The sequence below is a fragment of the Peromyscus maniculatus genome, chromosome 5, assembly GCF_049852395.1.
Source record: "Peromyscus maniculatus bairdii isolate BWxNUB_F1_BW_parent chromosome 5, HU_Pman_BW_mat_3.1, whole genome shotgun sequence".
Taxonomy (NCBI): domain Eukaryota; kingdom Metazoa; phylum Chordata; class Mammalia; order Rodentia; family Cricetidae; genus Peromyscus; species Peromyscus maniculatus.
In genome coordinates, this window is record NC_134856.1 from 99,844,474 (window position 1) to 99,866,412 (window position 21,939).

The 21,939-nt window shown below is 35.7% G+C and overlaps 1 protein-coding gene across 7 annotated transcripts in view; it reads right to left on the reverse strand.

The window, feature by feature from the left end:
- The window catches only part of Cdk13 (cyclin dependent kinase 13), a 104,861-nt gene that overhangs the window by 14,238 nt on the left and 68,684 nt on the right, over positions 1 to 21,939 (reverse strand). For all 7 annotated transcript variants that reach the window (XM_015998701.3, XM_076572962.1, XM_076572959.1 and 4 more), the window contains 4 exons: positions 21,272 to 21,461; positions 20,467 to 20,523; positions 9,437 to 9,538; positions 9,264 to 9,341 (listed from right to left, as the gene is read on the reverse strand). In XM_015998701.3, coding sequence (XP_015854187.3) covers positions 9,264 to 9,341; positions 9,437 to 9,538; positions 20,467 to 20,523; positions 21,272 to 21,461 — 427 coding nt within the window. The remainder of the gene's footprint in view (positions 1 to 9,263; positions 9,342 to 9,436; positions 9,539 to 20,466; positions 20,524 to 21,271; positions 21,462 to 21,939) is intronic.

A 21,939-nucleotide genomic window follows, 5' to 3' on the forward strand; every position in this document is an offset into this window, starting at 1 on the left:
AGCCTCACTTGTGTGAAGCTCACCCCCTCTCAGAACGCATCTGTTCCCACAGACTGTTCCTTCTTTTCTGCACCTGTATTGCTTCCTCGATTCTAAGCATCTGTACCCTCTTCACAGTCAGTCTACCGCACAAGGTCTTCTCTTCCCAAAGGCTATGCAGAATGGAGGTCCTTCCACACGTTATTTGTTTCTTTAGTACTTGTCTCATCCTTTGGGTTCTGATTTACACACCTAGCTGTTTCTCTTGGTTCCAGGCACTAATGCACATTACTAACATGGAGTATACTGGAATAGAGAGATGAAGGGCACTTTCAACTGCTGATATTAAAGAAAATTTAAGTGAGAAAAAAAAAAGATGAGTATTTTTGGTTACAGTTCCAAGAATAAACCATAGCCAGGTGGGAGTATGAGAAGCATGTTACAGGCAGAGAAAAAACACCTACCTATTAACACTCACACAAACAAAAGCTAAAGAGTTCAATTGTTTTCTGATATGCACTCTTGGAAAGTAAGTACTAAAGTCAACAGCAACACACAAGACACTAGAGTCTTGATGTTTTAAACTCAAAAGCTTTGCATTTCCATACTAGGAAAAATCTATTTCCCTCAGTTTTATGTATTTTTTGCAAAAACTTGTGTTTCCTATTGACAGTTTTAATTTTTTTCTTTTTTTGAATGTTTTTAGCCCATTTTATCTTCTAAGGAGTTAACCTGGAAATATATAGGAAAGGGTCAAAATTGAAGCTTTACAGATTTACAACACACACACACACACACACACACACACACACACACACGTGTTACATTATTTAGCAATTCTCAGACAGTGCTAAATACTGATGATGGCACATCATAAGGCAATTTTGATCTCTAGTTTTAATAGGAATGCTCTGAATCTAATCTCTTGGGAAGCTGATGAATTCTGGTTTAAGAAACACAGAATAACATCGAAATGTATTCACAAACAAACAAAAAATCCCATATATCTACTATAAAGGCGGTATTCCTTGAGCCAGCTGTGGTGCTACACACTTTTTAGTCCCAGCACTTGAGAGGCAGAGGCAGGTAGATCTGTTCTATGAGTCCGGACAGCCTGGTCTACTTAAGCTCCAGCCAGCCAGTGCTAAAGAGTAAGTCCCCACTCTGTGTGTGTATGTGTGTGTATGTTCCCCAAATGTGTATATGTGTGTGTGTGTGTGTGTGTGTGTGTGTGTGTGTGTGTGTGTGTGTTTTCATTTACTTCTCTTTAGGTTTTAATTTTTGTAGCTTTTAAAATTTTAGTTTGTCAGTCTGAATTTTAGAAGCTCTATAGTTCTCATCACCTATATTTCAATTTGTAAATTGCCACAAATTACATTAAAAGATTTTCTAATGTGCATTCATCCTTACATTCAAAGGGAAGATTATTACTCAAGCTTAATAAAGGGACTATTACATTGTAACAGTTTATAATGGTTTATTTTCCACTTGTTATTTTTAATGTTTTGCAAAAGTATGTATATGACATTTATGTATAACAGCAGTTCTCAAAAGTGAAGTCCAGGGGCTGGAAAGATGGCCTACTAGTTAAGATTAAAGGCATGCACCACTATGCCCAGAATTGGGAGATTTATTTCCAAGCAATGTAGTCTTAAAAATGTGTACCCATACAAACAACCTAAACCTGATACTTTAAAAGTGCAAATCTTTAGTGGCTGTGGTGGCCTATGCCTTTAATCCCAGCACTTGGGCGGCAGAGGCAGGGGGATCTCTGAGTTTAAGGCCAACCTGGCTACAAAGCAGAGTTCCAGGAGAGCCAGGGCAACATAGTGAGAGATCCAGTCTCAAACTAACCAAACAACCACAAAAAAGGGTGAACCTTTGTCTTTGTCCACATAGAAATAAGTATGTCCCCCACTCACCCGATTTTGCTGCCACTAGTATTTTCCACTCTTTATCACTTCTCTCTAGTGCAGACCCAACTAACTGCCTAAAATATTTACATAGATAGTGTGAAAATACCTGTATATTATCTTTTATTTATTTTAAATTTATTACCAATGCAGATTGAAACCAGAGTGTACTACACGTTGGGCAAGGTGTTTTACCACTGAGCTACATCCCCAGCTTAACTTTCTTGAACAAAGCATATTATCAATAAATCAGTCATTGCAATGTAAGTCTTTAAAGCAGAATTTTGATTAGTATTTCCACTTGATTGGTTTTTCATATTTGACCTAGACACCAACCCTTCAGCACACACTTAGCCTGACTGAAGAAACAGTCATGTATCATGGCAGATATGGTGAGACAAGGAGCTCATTCCCCATGCCCCAAGGTGTGTTATCAGTCCTGTTTCTACTGTGAAGAGCCCACATTACAGCATCCCACAACTCACTCACAATAGTCACAGGACAGGTATCTGAACTCGGGTCTACTGAACTCAAAAGCCCACACCCTTTCAATATACTTTGCTTTCTGAGACGTTCATACCTCTTTCTAAGTGAGTTTAGTTTGTTGAATTTTCTTTTTAAAATAATGTTATAGAATCAAATCTTGAGCAACTTTTATAAATAGTTAACATCAGAATCAAACATGATAAAATACATAAACTAGAAAGTAAAACTTTCTTCCTTAGCAATCTCACTAGTCCATACTCAGGTAACAATTGCTGGCACCTCTGATGTGTTTAACTAAAGGGGATCAAACTGTGAAACTGCTCTTATGCTGCTTTTCTACATGCTGCCCACAGCCTACCACTTCCCTTTTCAACTCTTAAGTATGCATTGAATAGATGGACTGAGCTGTTCTGCTCCTGATCATTCACTCACTTAGTCTTGGGGTCTTTAATTATTTTGTTGAAATTCATTTAGATGTCTACCCAAATGTTACCTTTCTTGAGTTTTTTGTTTGTTTGTTTGTTTTTTGGTTTGTTTTTTTTTGAGACAGGGTTTCTCTGTGTAGCTTTGAAGCCTATCGTGGAACTCACTCTGTAGTCCACGCTGGCCTCGAACTCACAGAGATCCGCCTGCCTCTGCCTCCCGAGTGCTGGGATTAAAGGCATGCGCCACCACCCGCCCGGCTAAGTTCTCCTATTCTTAATAAAGTCCTCTGATTCCTTTCTTCTTATTGTCCCCAACTCCATTTCTAATTATTTGCACATTTATCCTTCCACAGATAGAAAAAACAAAAGCAAAAACAACCAAGTGTTCAATGCGAAAACCCGTGTTTGGAATTTCTGGTTATTTATTGTAAGGTAAGACAAAATGGGACTGGAGAGATGGCTCGGCAGTTAAGTGCATCTACTGCTCCTACAGAAGATCAGGTGTTCCAACGTCCTCTTCTAGACTCCTCAGGTGCTGCATGCATGTGATGTACACTCACCCATATAAAATTTTAAAAAATGTTTTAGTTTTTTTCAAGTCAGAGTTTCACCATGGAATTCTTGCTGTCCCTGAAGCTCATTACACAGACCAGACTGGCCTCGAACCCCGAGATCTGCTTACTTCTACCTCCTGAGTGCTAGGATTAAAGGTATATGCCATTACACCCAGGAGAGAGAGAGAGAGAATATAAAATGGGGATGGAGAGATGCTCAAGGGTTTAGGAGCATATGCTGCTCTTGCAGAGGACCCCACATCTGGTGGCTCACAATGACCTGTAACTCTAGTGCTAAAGTACCTGACACCTTTGGCCATTTGGAGCACCTACACACATCCACAAACTTAAAAATAAACTGCCATTTTAAAAAGACCTTTAAAGCCTACTAATAAAAAATAAACTATGCCCCTCCAGCAGCCTTTTAAAAACTATTTTAATTATGTATATTGTATGGATCTGTATATAAATCTGTGTGCACAAATATGATGCCCTGTGGAAGTCAGAAGAGGGTATCATATCCTCTGAGCTGTAATTACAGGTAATTGTTAGCTGCCTGATGTGGGTCCTAGGCAAGAGCAGCAAATGTTCTTAGCCAGAGTCATCTCTCCAGATCCTTCTCCAACAGTTTTTAAAGTCTTAAAATTTTAAGAACATTATAGTTTTTCAATAATCCAAACACACACACACACACACACACACACACACACACACACTCACACACACTCACACACAGAGGTACACATTTTTAAAAGCTACTGTTTTCTTTATACATAAGTACATGATGACAAACATCTTAAGTCTTTTGTCATTTTAATCAACCATTTTGTTGATTAAACCATTTTAGGAGATTACTAGAAGGCAATTTTTCTTTTTTTTTCTCTCCAATATTTTATCATTAAACATTATTTCAGCTATTAGTGGCATTTTTTTTACTGCATTTAATACTCCCTTATACTTAAAGAGCTTATATATACCTCCAGCAAATACTTATTCAAAGCTATCAAACAGATTACTTCATATCTATTAAAAAGACAAATTACAGTAAAAACATTTTTCCTAATACTTCCTTGTATTCTTGGGATGAACCTTATTTATGTTAAGTAATGTTATGAAATTTACCATTTTTCTATTAGTTCTTTAAAAAGTTCCTACATGCAGCCGGGCGGTGGTGGCGCACGCCTTTAATCCCAGCACTCGGGAGGCAGAGGCAGGCGGATCTCTGTGAGTTCGAGGCCAGCCTGGGCTACCAAGTGAGATCCAGGAAAGGCGCAAAGCTACACAAGAGAAACCCTGTCTCGGAAAACCAAAAAAAAAAAAAAAAAAAGTTCCTACATGCATACAATATATTTTATCATGATAAAATTCATAATGAAAACCAGAATACTGTTTGCTTTATCTCCCATAGAAATCTCAAATATAGAAAATTTTCATTCTGTCTTTATCAAATGTTACTGTTTGTGCATACTATATATAAAAAGTTCCATTAGTCCCATTTCTTACATGTACAGAATGGTTAATTCAAAGCTCAACTTTTCCACTTATTACTTGAAAGACCCTGGATAAATTCACTTTTCTAAGATCTGGCTTTTTATACTAAATAGAAGACACTGCACTGCATGAAGTTTAATGGAAACAATTCAGGTGAATGACAAGAGCAATGCTTACTTTGAAGACTAGCTGTAGTCACTAACTAGCTCCAGTCTACAACAGAAGCGGGACCAACAGTTAAGGTTTAGAGGAATCATAGTGAAAGAAAATATACAATACATAACCTAAGTATTTATTTTCTAACCTGCCAAGGCTTCCTCTTTGAAGAGGATGCACTGAACAGAACTCCGTATTACTAACATGTACACACCATACCCACAACACATCACTGACATTTAGTTTTGGTCTCTTTATTGTTTGCATTTCTTTTAAATACAGAGATTAAAAGCATTTTCAATGTACTAAGCATAATCCTTTTCTTTTTACTTATGAAATTTTTGCTTATCCTTAACTAGTGAGCAATGTTTTAAGGTTTCTGAAAAGCACTGATTCTATGTTTAACTAAACAATATAAATCAACTTAAAAAAAAAAAATCAACATTCAGCCAACTCTTGATACTCACATTTCTTAACTGAGTAGGATAAATATGTCCCCTTACTAGAAAGCTCCAGGCTACTAATCCCATTCTTTTTAACATGCCATACCTTCAAGATAATATTTACTGAGAAATAGAGAACATAAGAGTATGAAACAGAAAGTTGGAAAACTGTTATATAATTGTTTAAGGAACATTATAACTAATGGTTTTAGAAATACTTGCAAGAATTTACCACTAACATGCCCAGGACTGGTTCTTTAAAGTAATACTTTGATAGTGCCATTTTATATATTTAGGGCTTTCTAATGTGTTTTAGGGTTATTTTTTATGAATTAAACAATCTTATAGTTTTTATTTTCTTAGGTTATTTTCTCTATCAAAGTCTCATTTCCGTTTTTCTTTTCACATCGTTAAGTAACAAGATTAATTTACATAGTACATGTGTTAATATCCCAAAATGAAATCCTGGGTTTATACATAAAGCTCTACAGCTTTCTGTATTATAGCTCATTAAGTAGTTTTTAGTCCCTGGTTTTATTTTATCTGTCACCTGAATGCTCACTTCATTGGTTTTCATTTTCTTAACGTATACAATAGTTGAGTCGCTCAACAACTGGGATATGTTCTGAGAACTGCATTGTTAGGTGCTTCTGTCATCATATGAACATCAGAGGGTGTACTTAAACAAATCTGGTTGGTAAAGTACACCTGATGTGGCTTCCTGATACGATCAAAAGAGGCAGTAAACACGAGTTATATAAGGCTGCAACCAGTAACATGGCATATTGTTTTACATTACTTATTTAAGTACAAGTACACATGAGAATAACAATAATAAGTACAAATACAGTAAATAAATAAGCCAGTAACAGAAGTTTATTACCATTAATGAGTATTGTGTACTTAATGATTGTGGTAATTTGAATGTAATTGGCCCCCATATGCTCATAGGGGGTGGCTCTATTAGGAGGTGTGGCCTAGTTAAAGTGGATGTGGCCTGTTGGTGGAAGTGTGTCACTGTGGGGGTGGACTTTGAAGTCTCCTATGCTCAAGCTATGCCTAGTTCAGTTCACTTCCTGTTGACTATGGATCAAAGATGTGGAATTCTCAGGTCTTTCTCCAGAATCATGTTTGCGTTCACACTGCTATATCTCACCATGATGATAAATGTATTCAACCTCTGAACTGTAAGCCACCCAATTAATGTTTTCCTTCATAAGAGTTGCCATGGTCATGGTGTCTCTTCACAGCAACAGAAATCCTAATTAAGGCAATGATTGTGTGTACTATGCTTACAAGTGACTTAACACTGTAGAGTGGGCATCCGAAACTGTAGCCATCTGGACACTACCATGTTAAAATAACTATGATAGCATTAGTTGATAGCAATTTTCAGCTTCACTAGATCACCATTGTCTATACAATTTGTGGTTGACAAAATGTCACTATACAGCACGTGACTGCATCGAAGTCCGTGACTTTCTCCTAAACAAAGATTTAACCCATGATATTTTTACATTTTATATACTACTTCTGATTTGTGTATGTATGTTTCAGCAGGCAGCCCATGTGTTGTGGCAGATGTGTGGAGAGAACAGCTTTCACAAATTAGTTCTCTGCTTTTCATCACATTGGTCCTCTGGTTCAAACTCAAGTCATTAGGCTTTGTGGAAAGCATCTTTACCCACTGAACGACCTCTCCATTCCTACTGCTCCTTTTAAAATGCATTTTAACTTTATTCTACTTTATTTAGAGACTATATTCTAGTATTTAATTATTTGGGAATTCTCACTTTTGGTGCATTCTAATATGTAACTAATGCTTATAAAAGTTCAAATTAGCACTGAAAAAATACACTTATTATTTGGAGAAGTATCAGTTCCTCCTGATTTTAGTTCACTTGTCTGTCATACCAAAAAGGAAAGATAAAAGCTTGATGTGTTTCTGGTAAATTCTGTCCCTGCTTTGGTTTTATATATCCCTTAAATTTCATGTGTTGGAAAATTAACCCCAAAGCTCCATGTTAATGGAATTTGATAGGTATAAATCCTGGGGGTGCAAGGTGGAAAAGTCAGGAAGACTCATTGAGTTACTGCAGGGCATCTCTACTATAAAGCTAGCCTCTGGTTAACTTTGTCTGTCTCTCTATGCCATCTTAGGGCTTTACAGAATTTACTATTAATAAAAAGGACCTCACCATGTACTGCTTCTCAGTCCCAAACTGCCAGCCTTGAAAATTATGAGGTGAACAATTTTTATTCTGTATGTATTATCTAGCCTGTGGTATTCAGTCAGTAACAAAGGGAAATAGACTGAGATAGCCCTTTATATTTGTAATTTCATTAAAAGTGTCATGTTTGGCTGGGCGGTGGTGGCGCATGCCTTTAATCCCAGCACTCGGAGGCAGAGCCAGGCGGATCTCTGTGAGTTCAAGGCCAGCCTGGGCTACCAAGTGAGTTCCAGGAAAGGCTCAAAGCTACACAGAGAAACCCTGTCTCAAAAAACCAAAAAAAAATAAAAAATAAAAAAAGTGTCATGTTTGGACACGTGGGACAAGTGCTTCCATTTTATGAGGCACCTGGCTACCCTGGCGTTGAAGCAGTGACAATTCCGGCCAGGGTACTTCTGACTGTCGGCGTGCTATTCCCCAGAGAAAAGAGACCTGAACACACCATTTGGGTTTTTTTGTTGTTGTTGTTGTTGTTTTTGTTTTTGTTTTTTGCTGTGCTCTATAGCAGAAGAAAAAATAATCTGATTCAACCACTGGAAAGAACAATATTAAGTTTGGGGACTCCTGCCTTTTTTTTTCCTGAGGGGAGAATTAAGGGGTAGCCAAGCTCTAATACTGTAATGAACTTCCCCAAAGGCGGAATGTCCATTCTCTGGACTTTCTTCTTTGATTAAAGTGTTCTCTTTCTGGATTGTATCTTTCAAATTTCTAAGACAAGTTGGGAATCCTCTGGTTACTGTCTGTTGCTCTCTATTTTTTTCAGTTAGCAAAGAAAAATGCTGTAAATTTGTGTTTCCTTTAAAATTCTCTATAAAAACACCTTATTCTCATTGAAACTTTCATGCAAATCTTCTAAGTTATACATTTACATTGTTATAGAGAAAACCAAACTCCTTTAAAAAAGAAAAGAATTTAAAGCTTGGTAAGATGACTTATACCTGGTAATCTCAGCACAAGAGAGACTAAGGCAAGAGAACTTCAAAGAGTTCAAGGTTGGCCTGGGCTATACAGTAAGCTCAAAGCCAGCCTGTGCTAAAATATGAAATCCTGTTTTGACAGAAAAAGAAAAACAAAAAGGGAAAATGAAAAAAGGAATACTCTTAAAATGCAATATAAACAGAAAGGTGACTAATGTGTATAAGCTAACTGCTTGTGAGTTATATCCTGAAAGCCTATAAAAAATGGTGTATGTGAATAAGTACACACATATATTCTGGTATGCACACATAGACACAAAACTATATGTAAACTTACTTTGTGTACATAGAAGGAAGTATTTATTCATGAATTCTCTCCTACCTCATATTACTCAGCCCTATAAGGGACTAAGTTCTGTGATTTAATCCATCTCTTTGCCACAAATATGCCAGAATAAACAAAGGAACAAACAAAAACACGTTTAAGATTACACCTTAATTTTACTGGAACAGTATCAGAGGGCCGGTACGCTAGTTTGTCCTCCATTTAGTAGTCGCTAGACTTCAAGAGAACCATGTTGCTCCCCTGAAGAGACAAGCTTGAAATGAGTTCAATACTCTGTGGAGTACAATGTCATCCATTCCCAAAACAGTCCCCAGCAGCTTACCTTATTAGCTCTAGCTGTGCAAGTTCCTGATTTGCCTGAAATATAGGCTTTTTAGTGAAGAGTTCGCCAAGGATACATCTAATAGAGAAAAGTACAGCTGTCAGTATTCAATTTTCTCATTTTAATTCACTATCAAAACTTTTTAGTACCATAAGCCAATGTGTCTATCTTACCCACAGCTCCATACATCAATAGCTGGCGTATATCGTTCTTCTCCCAAGAGCAGTTCGGGTGGACGGTACCACAAAGTAATGACTTTGTTCGTATATGGTCGACTGAAAAACAAACAAACACAAAAAGCCCTCTTTAAAGTTAGCATTTGTAGTAAGACATTCTATTAAGAAATACAATATATTTTGGATAATCAAAGCAATCCTACAATCACATTTAAAACTAAGATATTTAATACACAATCATAAAATGCATGGACAGTAAGCAGAAAATCCCTCAACATGAGAATATAAAAATAAGCAGTTAGCTATTAGCTGTAATTTGGTCAAAGAGAAGTCCCTCATCAACTCAATTGCTGAGTAATGATTTTCCTTGCCTTAAAGGTTTTTAAATGATGAATTCATAAAAAAGATGGGTTCACAAACCTGACAAAGGACTAACAAAACAAAATGGAGTTCAAATTGAGATCACCGAACAAAATGCCTGCTTTTGTTTTGGGTCTGAGGATTGAATCCAAGACTCTTCATGTGCTAGGCAAGTGCTCTACCCAGATCCTTAACAAAAGTTTGCACTTTATTTCCGTGTGCTAGGATTCAATGCGGGCACCACCACAGTTGGCCCCTAGCAACGAGGCATATCTGTGAAAATATTTAGCACATTTGGATGCACTCTGGTTTGTGAAAATAAAGTAGATATTGACTACAAAAGTAGTAGTGGTCTAGTCTACACAGAACCACAAGCTACTGCTATGGTGCTTTATCAGAAAACTACAAAAATAATATACATGTAAGATGAGATTACTTAAATCTAGCCAAGTTATAATAATGTTAAGTCTGACCATCATGACAGTACAAACTCAGCAGCAAAGTATTTCTAAACATCAGACAACAGTCCCATTCTCCATGATTTATATGAATGAAAATGACCCTAAAAAAATCAGGACCTATGGCTAAAGTATAGACTTCAGAGTAACTACCTCTTTAGAGCAATTATAAACCTTATAATTGTTTTAAGATGTCTTCCAAATGACAGGGACTACAACTACAAGGACAAAGAGTGAATTCCCCAGGAAGGCTGTATTCCAAGCCCATTCGTTCACCTGACACGGGTTGGATCAGATTCATTTGGGGAAAAGAAAAAAGTGCACACAATTTAATCCAATAACTTCTTTTAGCAAACATAGGTCTGAAATCCCAGGAAGCCAAAGAGCCATCTGAACTGCTCTGGCACAACTCGGCCTAATTTCTCTAAATAATCTGAGCACTAATACTGTAAATTATCAATTTGGGCACCACAATATCCCCAAGCCCCACCCCCCCAAAAAAACTTCTGTTGACATTGGTTAAACTGAATTAAGCAGTAAGAGTCTTAAGGTTTTTTGATTTGGTTCAGTTTTATTTTCAGGCAAAGTCTCACTATCTAGCCCTGGCTGGTCTAGGATTTGCTTTGTAGCCAGGATGGCCTTGAGTTTCCAGTAACTTTACTACCTCTGACCCCCAAGAACTAGGAGTCAGGCATATACCACTATGTTTGGCTAGAATGCCTATGAAGCAAATGAAAATTGAGTATACTTTCCTTAATAACTTCTCTTTGCTTATTTTCTAGCACCAACTATCTTCATATAAAGTATTTTAAACCCTGGCTGTTCTAATAAAGATGTACTTAATCATTCTTATTTAAGCATAATTCCTTCCAAATTTTCTTACTTACATTCCCATCTTACTTACTTCAATGATGCACAGCAAAAGATCTGCCAGCATCAGGTCTAACCTCTACTCTCAATAATTCATTTTGGCATGATTCTACTGTCTTAAACTCTCTATATTTTCTATCTTGACTCAAAAGTATAAAGGCTCATTCACAAACACCAAGCCCAGGAAAACACAGGCTACAATAGAGTACTTAAATGTAACATTAAGGTGACATGTAAGTGAGCATGTTGGGGGAAGAAAGCTTGGAAACCTATGAGGATTAAATTGTTTCAAGGGTCTATACACACCTGAAGCTTATGCTGTAAGACTGAAACTAGGTTGACTACTCTCAAAGAAATATTTAAATTGATATAAATCTAATTTTTTAAATTTAAAAAATAATGAAAGTTTTAGAGAATCTACAAATATCCAGGTGTTGAAATTTTATTTAAAAGAAGTGTTCAAAATAAAAGATTAGTTTACATGTCACATATCAAACTATGTAATTTATTACACAGTCACTTTTAGCTTCAAGTTTGGCTAACAGCCTTTATCAAATTTAGAATAGTCAATTTTCAAAATGATTAAACACAAAATGACACAAAGTATAGTTCTAAGTGTATCAAAGTATTTAATGTACAGCTAATTGTTTTCCAAGTATTTCTAAAATGTTACTTTTTGTCAGATACTCTCTGCTTGTTTGGTACACATTCCAATGCTGCTTCTATACAATCCTAACAATTTTGGAGCTTGGGGGAGGATTGTTCAGGGGGATAGATTTGGTTATGGTGTTCGTTATCTTACAAGTTTGACAAGATCATTCTATGAAATTCAAAAAGATTCATGTAAAGGGAAACACCTAAGAAAGATTTAAATGCTTAATTTCTCCAACAATACATGATAAAATCTTCAGTGGTTTCTTTCATTCTATAATTTGTAGTATTTTTGAGACAAGAAGGAAAGCCTTCAGGTAATTAACTACTCAAGAGAAATCCAGGTCATTCTGCTAAAACCTACCCAGTTGCTGCAGGAAGACAACCCAGGGACCTTTCTTTGCTTTTGTGGGTGGGGAATGGGCATGATCTCCCCATGTAGCCCCCTCAGGTAGGCCTCAAACATAAAAGGCTTCCTGTTGTAGCCTCCTAGATGCTAAGATGACAGATACTATGTCATCATAGCTAGCCTGGAACCATCAACAAGCTCATCTTAAATACTTTGAAAAAAGGATTTCAACAGTTACAACCCAAGTCTGAACCACTACTACTAATTCAACAGTATAGTCATTGGTTTCCTCACCTCTAAAGTGCCCTTGCCTGCCATCTTTTTTAAAACATCTTGTTTTAAAAACATAAAATCAGGTCATATCCGACTGCAAATAAATACAACTTCAGACTCTTAAACACCAGGGTGCTTCCCAGTAGCTGAGCTTCTCCTACTGGAATACTCTTTGTCTGGGTCTTAATTAAATTTTCTTTGTTCACCCTCAGATCTTAGTTCCAATTTACTTCTTCAAAGACAGCTCTCCTAACTGTCCTATCAAAAATTCCTCCAGCCACTGTCACTACAGCCAGAATCCTGAAGTCATTATTTTACCTGAGTTGTAGCACTACTTAAATTCTGTAACTTCTCTGAATACCACATAAATGAGACAGGGATTTGGTCTGCCTTTTACAGTTCTAATGCCTAGCCTTTGGATACTTCTTACATCATACTCTGTCCAAGTTAGAACTTGTGTGTATTTTAACTGACTGGCATGCTGTAACTACTTAACAGTAAGTACAAACTTTTTTCTCACGCCCCTTCTTTTCTTTTGCCTTTATACTTTTTAATACTTTCACATTCCTTTTTATCTTGTAAAGAAATAATTTTTCAATTCCTGTAACATAATGCTACACACTGAAAAATAAAACTCATGTTTCCCCATAGATGCTGTCATCATAGTAAGACCACTTGTCTACCCTGAAATGTGCAAGTTTGCACATATCTATAAGAACCTACATCATAGCTTTCAAAAGTTAATTTGTTACCCTCTGCTGCAAATCCTGTCTCTTGTTTCCACAACCAGCAGCACTTGCGGTAGAGAACAAGCGCTGTCCTCTTGGACTTGCTCCTTTCTTCTACAGCAGCTGCCCCGCTATATACACTACACTTCTCATCCTCACTGCAATGAGATGTGGCCATGCGACCAACTGCATGCTACTGAAACAGGAATATACATGCTAAGACGCTTTTTTAGACATGATTCTTAATACCACCCCCGTCTTTTTGTATTTCTGGCAACAGCCTTGAAAGGCATTATAAAAGATAGCAGATTTTCCACCCATGTTTTCTGGATGATTGTATGTGACAGTCATCATTTGAACTGATGCTATGGTTAAATATTAATGATAGACTGAGATAAGCAACAATTATTAAGTGAGAAATTATAATACTTTAAGCCATTACTAAATGTTTACAATGGTTTTGCCTCTCCTAACTCTAAATGTATCCAGCTACTTAATTAAGCACTTATAGGTAGGAGTGGAGACAGATTTTCCACAACAGGTACTGTGCTCCAACTATTCTCCAGTAGAGACCCTTATGACATAATTCGCCTCTTTCTAACACACAGTCCACTGCCTAGTTCTAGCCACAATAATTTTTATCAAAATTTAGTGCAACAGCTTTCTAATCAATTTTTCTTGCTTCCAGATTTTCAAGGCTAATTCACTTTCCAAAACACAGTAAAAATGATAGTCTGAAAACATATTACTAAAACCCACTGGTTCTAGTGACTAGTCACACAAGGACAATAAATCCCTTTATTACTGGTTCCTGTTCCAACCACACTGAATCTTCAGTTCTCTGAAATGGCTGAGCGAATGTACATTTTCTAGAGCAAGGAGACAGAAACCAAGTTGGGAAAAAAAGACAGAAAAAAAAAAAAAAACCTTTGAAGAAGTGAATGGTGCTTTAATGTTTTAAACAAACTCCTTTAACAAAATAAGTTGGTGGAGCATTCCTGAAATCCCAGCAATCAGTAGGCTGACAGGAGGATTTTCAGTTTAATACGGAGGTTAAGGCCAATCTGGACTATACAGTAACACCCTAACTACAATTTTAAAAAAGTAGGTTGGTGCTCTGGTTCTACCCCCAACCCCTGCTCCTCCAAAAAGGGTGCCATACCTCATTTTTCATTTTACTTTAAGTGAGAAAAAAAAAGCAAACACTGAGAAAGTGTGCAGACAGAAGGACTTTAATCATAAAAGCAATTTTCAACATAAGGAGAGCTAAGAGGACACTGAAGCCAATTTCACAAACCACATCACTCAGCACAGCTGATTATACAGTATTATCAAGAAAATGCTCCATGTTATGAGTAGATTGTTGTATTTACAAAGGTAAAGATCAAAGTAAATAAGATTGATATTATGGTTAAAAGTAAAAATAACTTAAATCCCAAGAAACTCAGAGAATTGTTGCAATCTGAAGAGACAATCCAAATGTAGAAATAACTTAAAATCCAGAATCCTCAAATTTTAGCTTTTCCACCTTGGTCTTCCTGGGCTGGTTACCTACTGCCAACATCCTAACAATAACACACCATAGAAAGAATTTAAAAGTAACAAATATATATTTTTCTTCATGGATAAAAAAATAATTGTACTTCTGAAAAGTTAATCCTGTCTTTTTACAAAAATTGGATCAACACTTTTTTTTTTTTTTTTGGTTTTTCGAGACAGGGTTTCTCTGTGTAGCTTTGCGCCTTTCCTGGGACTCACTTGGTAGCCCAGGCTGGCCTCGAACTCACAGAGATCCGCCTGCCTCTGCCTCCCGAGTGCTGGGATTAAAGGCGTGCGCCACCACCGCCCGGCATGGATCAACACTTTATTGAAGATACTTCACTGAAAAAAATAGTTATTTGGTTGTATGCATTTATTCACTTAGAAAAAGGACAGATTGAGAATATGAAATGAATCATTTCAATTTATTTCCAGACTTGTTCCATAATCTACTCAAGGACAGACAGACACACAAACACCATGTCAGTAAATTAGAGTTCAATAAGTGAGTTCAATAAGCTGTTATTTACAGGTGGCAAAGCTAAACTTTATAAATACTTCAGAAATAAGAGTCTAAAAGTCAGTGACTCTCAACTGTGCTTTCTATGAAGTACCGTCCTCTATAGACCACTGCCAACTTTAGGTTTGCTTTACAGTGCCAGGTATTAACCTCAGTACCTTGAGCATGCTGGGCAAGTACTATACTACCAAACTAGTCTCTGGCCCCCATTACCAGTTTTTGAAAAGGGAAAGCTGACACTATCATTTTATCAATAAGGGAAGAGATATCTGGAGAGGTGGGTAACAACAGCAGAAAAAAAATGCCTTAAAAAAACTTTACCTTAATATAATTATCAAAATAGTTGGGGTTTTTTTTGTGTTTTCATTTTTTAGCTTCCTAGTTTGGTATTGTAACAGAGTTGAACATGACTATGGGAAAAAATGAAAATTCTGTAACTTGTTATTCCACTTCTAGAACAAAAACATATATATGACAGGGGAGCTAGGAGGATAAAGCCAGTTAAATTCAGCAAATCTGGGACTAGAGATGGGTCAGTGGTTAAGAGCACTGGCTATTCTTCAGAGAACCCAGGTCCAATTCCCAGCATCCATATGGCAGCTCAAAACCATCTATAACTCCAACTTCAGGGTATCCAACACCCTTCTAGCCACCTTGATACTGCACATACATGGTGGATATACATACATGCAGACAAAATACTTATTCAAATAAATTCAGCAAACTCTTTGCTATAAAACCGCTACAAAAATTGTTGGTAGCCTAATGGTACCCTTTAAAAACACAACATCAAGGTATGATTCAGGGGGCTTAAACAGAAAATACTACAGAGAACAATGTTTCTGTACAAAACTCCACATTTACTTCCTAGCTCTTTGGAAACTGACTGGCAGTGTGAACAAACAAAAGCCTTGTATTTTGACTTGTACAAAATAAAGACACACCACTCATCTCAGAGGACTTTCTCTACAAATAATTATCATGAAGCTGGCTCTTAAAAAATAAATCAACATATAAAGACCTTCCCTTTGTCCCCTTTCTTTAAACAATTCAAACTGAATTAGGTACTGTGCTAAGCATTAATGGGTGCTTAGGCCAAACAAATAACATGGTTGTAGTTCTTTAGTGTCCAGTAGTAATATAGCCATAAATTATAATAATGTACCAAAGCGCTACACACACACAAAATAGTAATGATGATGATGTGCCACAAACAAATGAAAGAAGATGCAGTGACACATTTTTCAAAATGAAACAATGGAAATTATAATTGCATAAAAGAAAAACAATTTATGTAGACTTGCAGAGGTATTTCAGAACACTGTGTTTAGGGAATTGTAAGTTCAACAATGCTACTATGGGGGCATGGCTGGAAATGGCAGTGTCTAGGAATGGGAGTAGAGAACATGAAACAAAGAGACTAAAGGCAGGGAATATTCTTTAGAGAGGTATGTATGGTTGATAATATGTACACACACACACACACACACACACACACACACACACACACACACACACACACACACACACGAAAACAAATGGATAACCAAAGAAATGTAGTATCTTTTTTCCCCTGGCATTTTAGACAGGGCTTAATTTAAGATATGCCGATCACCTAGGTAGAGATGTGCAGCAAACAACCTGAAAAATACCAACATTGGAATTTAGATTTGTAGTGAGAACATGGATGAGATTGCCAAGGAGGTGGTGGGAATGGGACAGTAGGACAATGCTAGAAAATTTAATTGCCTTTTCCATTTTACACAATCAAAATGGTGAGTACATGAGGAAAGAAAGAACTGCAAATTCATTTTGATTTTACAATTAAGTCATCGACCTGAATGAGATTTCCATTTGTGAAGGCTGTTGAGGAACATTTTTTACTGTTATCCATATCACTCTGTAATAGTCTTTCTCTTGTCTTATTGTCATGGTTTATAGTTTTGTTTCTAGCTTCCCAAAAGATGCTCAGCATTACTCGGAAACCCCAGAGTTCCCTGCAGTACAGTAGGACAGTTCTGCAGATCAGAGCCCCCTTCTCCCAAAACACATTAGGTGTTTTAAAGCATATGAAATAAAGCATTGTTTCCATCTCTAAAATGACAATAATTCTAGATTTGGGGACAATGAAAGTCTCTAAACAAGTGGCAAGAGAGAAATAGCCACTAGATGGCAACATTGCTTTTCACACATTCTGCCTGAAATGTTAGCAAATGTTCAAGCCCTTTCCTCCTTTCCCCTCTCATGGGATCACACAGAAATTGCAGCAGACTTTCGTTACTATTTAAGGAAGTTTTGATAATGGCAACTTTTAGAAACATAACAGGTATGTATGTTTGTAAATTTGTTTGAATATTTTGTAGGAACTTTGCAGCATTTTGGGTTTTGGTAGTTTTGTGGGTTGAACCCACAGCCTCAAACATGCCAGACAGGTGCTCTACCACTGAGCAACACTTTGAGCACAGCATTTGGAGATATGTATGAGTGTTTTGCCTGTATATCAATAAGTGCTCCTTGTGTGTGCCTGGTGCCATGGAGGCCAGAACCAGAAGATGGCATTAGATACCCTAAAACTGGAGTTCCAGATGGTAGTTAGGTGTTATCACAGGGCTGCAAGAAACCAGACCTGGGTCCTCTGCAAGAGCAACAAGTCCTCTCAACTACTGAGCCATGTCATCCAGGCCCAAATGTAGAAGCACTAAATCCATCACCATAATATTTAGAGTCATGAAACTCACTAACTGGCTTAACCAAGATTTTACAGCAACACCAATTTAGTGGCAGAAGTAGCAACAGGAGGCCATTTCAAGACCTAACTGAACTACAAAGTATGTCTGAGGCTGAGGAATATATAGCAAAGACTCTGTCTCAAGAAATACTTACAAATGGATAAGAATAATGCAAAGACTACAAGCAAAGTAGTCTTTCTCAACTTAGGACTACAGAATTTATTTTCCTCAAACTTCAAACCAGTAATACATATACTGTTATAACGTTTCCTCTAAAAAAAAGCAGTTAATTTCAATTTTTGTGGAAACACTTTTGTTGTCCTATGGGAAAAGACATTTATAATATATATGTATAATATATAAATGTAGCTATACAATATTTTTTCTGGAACATCTATTCCAAATACACTGGGATATCTTCTATAAAAAGAACTTTTTAGCTATAAAAGGTTCTTAGGTGTATCCCAATATGGATGAAACATAACAAGAAAGAAAGAAGGAAATTATATTCAAGTATGGCAGATAAATTGCATCAAGCAACTGCAGTGAAATATGAGGGGATTAAGAAAATAGAATCCTTAATCAAATAACCCCACCCCAAAGAATAACCAGATAAGTCAGAAATTTAAAAATGGTTATTCAAGTGAAGTTTTAGATTAAGGAACATTAAGATCATTTTCTTTGCAAACTCTACCAAAAGAAACATTACTATATTGTAGAAATATTTAAAAATTTAGAGCCAGGCATAGAGATGCACATCTTTAATCTCAACACTTGGGAAGTAGAAATAGTTGGGTCACTAAGTTCAAGGCCAGTCTGGATTACATAAATACAGAAATAAGAGTTGAAAACCTGAAATATATATATATATTTCAAGGATATATATATATCCTTGACCATTAAAGTCATTCAGTCGTCTACATCAGCAAAGACACAACAGGAGAACTGATGAAGAAAGTATGTCATATATGCACATAGAATTCCATGAAGGTGGGGAGAAAGGGAGGTGGGAGGATCTGGGAGTTGGGGTAGTTGAACTACCCCAAATATAGTATATGAAAAATATAGTATATGAAAAATAGAGTATATGAAAAAAATCTAATAAAAATAAGCTATAAAAAATAATAAATACTGTGTTGTTCAATGTTGTGACAACATAATGAACCTGAAGGACATTAGGTTAAATAATTCAGGCAGAGAAGATAGAGATCACATGATCTCACTTGTACATACAAGCTAAAAAAGTTCAATTCAAAATCATACAAAGCAAGAGTGTAAGTCACCAAAAGTTGTGTGTTCAAGATTGAAAACTGGTCAAAAAATAAAAATTTTCAACTAGATGGGAGGAGTAAGTTCAAGAGATTTATCCAACAACTTGATGAACATAGTAGCAATTCAATATTGTCTTGAAAATTACTAAGAGATTTTTTTAAGTGTTCCTACTACAAAAAAAATTAACATAAGACATTAGCTAATTAGCCGGCTTTAACCATTCTACAATGTTATACATAGTTCAAAACAATTTATTGTATATAATTTTATACACCATTAAAAAATAATTTTTAAAAAAGATAACATCACTTAATTCACAAATTTATAATTACACAAATATATAATTAAAAGCAGGAAAAGAATGAACTACACTGACTACATTTATTAAACCCAATCAATCCCACAGCTTATTTACATAAAATCATTATTTCAACAAAATGTTTTATTTTAAAAATCTGTATGAATTCTAATAAGAGTCCTATTTCTTTACCACCAGACACAAAGGGAGCCAGTCAGATACACACCCCAACTTTAGCCAGAGAAGCTCCATCTGTCTCTATCTTACACACTGAACTTCCTCACAACTGCTTGTTTAAATAGTTCCAGGGAGTTGGAAAAAAAAAACTACTGTAGATATAAGTAAAACAAAAACAAAAAAGGTGAAGTCTAAAATAATAATAAAACAAATTATTTTAAATTTTAAATGTGCTATTTGTAAAGCATATACCCAAGTTTATTATTAAATACACAATTAAGAACCTTAATCTCTAGATCTACACTAAAAACTTAAGTATTAGTTTTTAAAAAGTTTAAGTTCATTGAAGTCATATTTAAAGTTCTACATTTTAATAGAAGTTTTATTTATCCACCATTTAAAAATCAAATTTGTTTAAAAATTAAATATACAAATTATAAAATTAAATCAGTCAAACAAGTTTTTTCTTTATTATTCAGGAAACACAAATGTCTGTATTTAAAAAAAAAAAAAACAGGGCTGGAAAAATAGCACAAGGAGCACTTGTTGCTTTTTCAGACTACCTAGGTTCAGTTCCCAGCACTCACAGGGTAGTTCACAACCCTCTGTAACTCCAGGTTCAAGGGATTCAAAGGACCTCTTCTGACCTCCACGGGTAGAAGACATACATGTGGTACATATACATACATACATATGGCCAAGGACTTATACACATAAAATAAAATTTTAAAAATTAACATTCTAAATTTAGTTTCTAAAACTGAACTTTGTGCTTATAATAATTCATCTCAAAGTACTCTTACCTTTCTTCTGAGCTATATAAACGAGCAAGTCCAAAATCTGCAAGTTTTATCTGTCCTCTGGCAGAAATAAGACAAAATAAAAAAGCATTAGTCTATCATGAATCTGATAATGTGTATTTACATTCTATTCCTAGGGCTCAATTAAGATATAGTTTAAAAAAAACATACAAATTCTTTCACTGAACTGCTGTACTACAGGCAAGATTAACTAGAGGAAAATGTACTAGGCAAATTTACAAAGTAACAACTAGAATCTTGCTTGGATAGTTTCTTTTTGTTGTTGTTATCGCCCATTCAATCATCCATATCTACAAGTTCTTAATTTTCAGATTCAATCAGCTGTAGATCAAAACTATTGGAGGGGACTATATTGTACTGAAGATATCCAGTCATGTGTGTTAATATTTCCTACATGACAGTGTACCAACTGTTTATAAAACATTTACATTTTTAATATAGACAAATACTACCTTAATTTATGAAAAGCTTAAAGATCCTAAAAGGATACAGTGTATAGTCTTAGAAACAATCCTCCCGAAGGGGCTCAACACACTTATTATTTCAGTGGTGCGAGTGTGACAATATCTCAGGTGCTGTTTCAGTACCCAATTAGGAAAGTACCTCAGTGACATCTAGACAGAGTCCTTACTTACTCAAGTAAATAATACTCTTGAACTAAGTCATGGTGTCTCAAATTTATGTTTAAACTGACTGTTGTTCATTACCCAAGAAATCTGAAGCAATAAACTGAATTTTACAGGAAGTTATCTATTAACACTTAAACACATAAAGCTCATATCCATACCTATTATTTAGAAGGATATTTGAACATTTAATATCTCTATGCAAAAAGTTCTTCTTATGACAATAATCCAGGCCTTCCATGAGCTGCCTCATAAAAGATTTTATATGGTTTTCATTAAAATGAACCAAGCCTGATTCCAGTAGTCCCATCAGATCATGGTCCATATATTCAAACACCAGGTAAAATGCACCTGAGAATGAGAACAATTAACATTTATTAAAGGCTTTTATTCCTACAGTCTATCTAGAGGTTCAAATTTTTTTAAATAAAATACTGGGATGGGGGGATTATCCTTGAAAGTAATAGCTACTTTGTCACATATTTGTAAGACTTGCTTATTCTCTCAATACTTAGTATCAAAAAATGTATCAAAAAATAGCAAAACCAGTTTTCTTCTAAAGAAAACCATTATGACACAGATCAATTCTGCTAATTTCCACATTTTACAGTTTTCAATCTGATTAAATCTTTACCAATATCAGACAAATTGTTTTTCAGTAGAAAGTGAATAAAATCTGTACGGCTCAAAGAAAATTAAAAAGTTGACCAAAGTCATCTTTAGATGGCTTCTATTAAACTTTTAACAGACACATAATTTGTTTATATAAGACCATGTGTGAAAGCATAAAAATTACAACTTTACCTTATACAACCAGTGTTTAGTGTTT